Source organism: Vespa mandarinia, chromosome 2, assembly GCF_050613455.1.
Source record: "Vespa mandarinia isolate Hongniang chromosome 2, ASM5061345v1, whole genome shotgun sequence".
Lineage (NCBI taxonomy): Eukaryota > Metazoa > Arthropoda > Insecta > Hymenoptera > Vespidae > Vespa > Vespa mandarinia.
Window position 1 is genome coordinate 4,647,501 of NC_140811.1, and position 2,500 is coordinate 4,650,000.

General features: G+C 29.8%; 1 protein-coding gene across 11 annotated transcripts in view; it reads left to right on the forward strand.

Annotated features, from left to right (window-relative positions):
• The window catches only part of slo (calcium-activated potassium channel slo), an 83,737-nt gene that overhangs the window by 17,894 nt on the left and 63,343 nt on the right, over positions 1–2,500 (forward strand). For 5 of the 11 annotated variants that reach the window (XM_085664785.1, XM_035861623.2, XM_085664787.1 and 2 more), the window contains exon 6: positions 970–1,061. The exons of the other annotated variants lie outside the window; for them this stretch is intronic. In XM_085664785.1, coding sequence (XP_085520911.1) covers positions 970–1,061 — 92 coding nt within the window. The remainder of the gene's footprint in view (positions 1–969; positions 1,062–2,500) is intronic. 11 annotated transcript variants of the gene reach the window in all.

The following is a 2,500-nucleotide window of genomic DNA, read 5'->3' on the forward strand; positions in this document are numbered from 1 at the left end:
AGAATAAATATAAAGAAATATCCATCAGTGTCCACGTCAGTCCTCCAAGCCATTAAGTAGCCCCGGCTAGTGTTTCCACCCTATTCTCTAACTCTATGCATCCAACATATATATACGTCATACATATATACATACATGTGTATGTATATATATATATATATATATATATATATATATATATACACATAAACACAATATACAGAGTGTTTCCTTTAAAGAAGAATATATGGATCCATTAAAAAAAATTGAATTTGACTTTGAAATTTTCTCCGTTACTCGATTTCCAAAAAAAATAATTTGCACAATAGGACGTCCATCCCTCATATCAAATAACGTTCGTAAAAACAAATCTTTTTGATAGGTTCAATCTCTTACGAGATATGTATGTATGTATTGCGACATTAAAGGAAACTTCCCCTGTATGTATGTAAAATCATGTTCGTAACGAAATGTGGTGAGTATTGTACAATGATCAACATTTTCCAGGAATTCATACATACAACGAACAACGTGAAACATAAACGTGCACATGCATACATACGTACATACACTGTAGATGCTTACAAGAGGTAAGAATCGTTTTATGTGTGCTGATGTATCTCCTTTTTCTTATCCTCCGAAGACCGATTCATTTCTTTTTTTTTTTTGGTGATAGTACACAAGTACAAAAGCGAAGTAGAATATAACAAACGTGTACGACCATATATGTATATATATATATATATATATATATATATATATATATACACATATACAAACACGCGTAATGTGTACAACATATAAAGAGAGAGACACGCAGACACGCTTATACACCCATATCATACCCAATGAACACATAAAAACACGTACACGTAGACAAGAGGGGTGGCATAAACCCCGCTGCAAATTGTGACCATAGATAGATGACCTACTTTGTTTTTAACGATCCGTAGTGGCATATTCCTTTCCATTTATGATTTCTATTTACAGGCAATTTTTGCTAGTAGCATACCTGAGATAATAGAGCTCGTAGGGAGTAGGTCCAAGTACAGCGGCGAATACAAGCGGGAACACGGAAAGAGGTATAATTATTTAATAAAAGTACAATATCCTCGCATCTTCTTCTTTTCTACGATTTATGTTCTATCTTTTCCTTTCTTTATTTCATTCCTCTCTTTCTTTCTTTCTTTCTTTCTTTCTTTCTTTCTTTTCCTTTCTTTATCAATCTTTTCCTTTTAACATTTTTTCTATCCCATTTAAATTAAATTCTTTCTTTTATTATTATATCTTCGCTATTACTTTAACTTCCAGTACGTATATATAGATACATATATATATATATATATATATATATATATATATATTTTATTCTGTGTATATTCTTATATATGTATGTTTACGATAATTTCAACATGCAACGACGATCGCAAACCGAGAAATTTTATCGATTACTTTCGTAAAAGACACGTATATGCTGCACATACATACTTATTATACATTACATAGTTATTGGTGAACCAGAATAGCATGGCATATCTATTTTTTACAACCTTTTTTATAATAATTGATAAATACAAACGAGAACGACAAAAGGTAACAGATTCTTTTTTTTATTTGTCTTTCATTTTTTCTTTTCTTATAATATAAACATACAAAAACGCCAATTACACGCAAACGATTTGTTGTTCCATTCCTGTCCTTTTTTTTTTTTTTTTTTATCTTTTTTGTGATATTATTATTGTTTTTTATCGCTTATATAGTTGTCTCTCTCTCTCTCTCTGTCTCTCTGTCTCTCTCTCTCTCTCTCTTTTTCTCTCTCTCTTTCTCTCTCTTTTGAGAGGAAAAAGAAAGATGGCGAAGAAGGAGCATCTTTAAAACCGTTTCTTTTACATAATTCGAAGCGCTTCTTCTCAGGAATACATATGTACTTTCTTGAATTTGTTCTCCCTTAAAAATTTGAATACTTCGAGTTCGCCTGCGCAGCATTTCGTAAAAAGTTCTGTAACTTTTACACCATGAGCATGATATATTTTCCAACGTAGAGATATTTATTATTCTTCTTCGCCGTCTAAATCCTTAAACGTCTTATAATTTTTTAGATACTCTTTTTACATATAAGACTGACATAAAAAAGAACATATATATACATATATATATACATATAAATATATGTATATATATATGTATATATATATTACATATAACACATGTACTTTATACATATATGTAAATCATTCTCTAAATGCAACACAAATTATAGGCAACAAAGCACGATGTACCATTTTAGTCTGCTACCTCTCTTAAACATCGATCATCAATACGATTATACAAGTACACGCATACAAATATAAGACATATTAATTATCATCATCTATATCATGCCAAAATAATTCCAATGATATACGATCGAATAAATCATTATTTTCAAACGATAAAGAATCGACATTAACTGTATTAACGATTTCAAAATTCATTTTTTTTTTCCTTTTTTCTTTCTTTTCATCGCAGACATTTTGTTAAT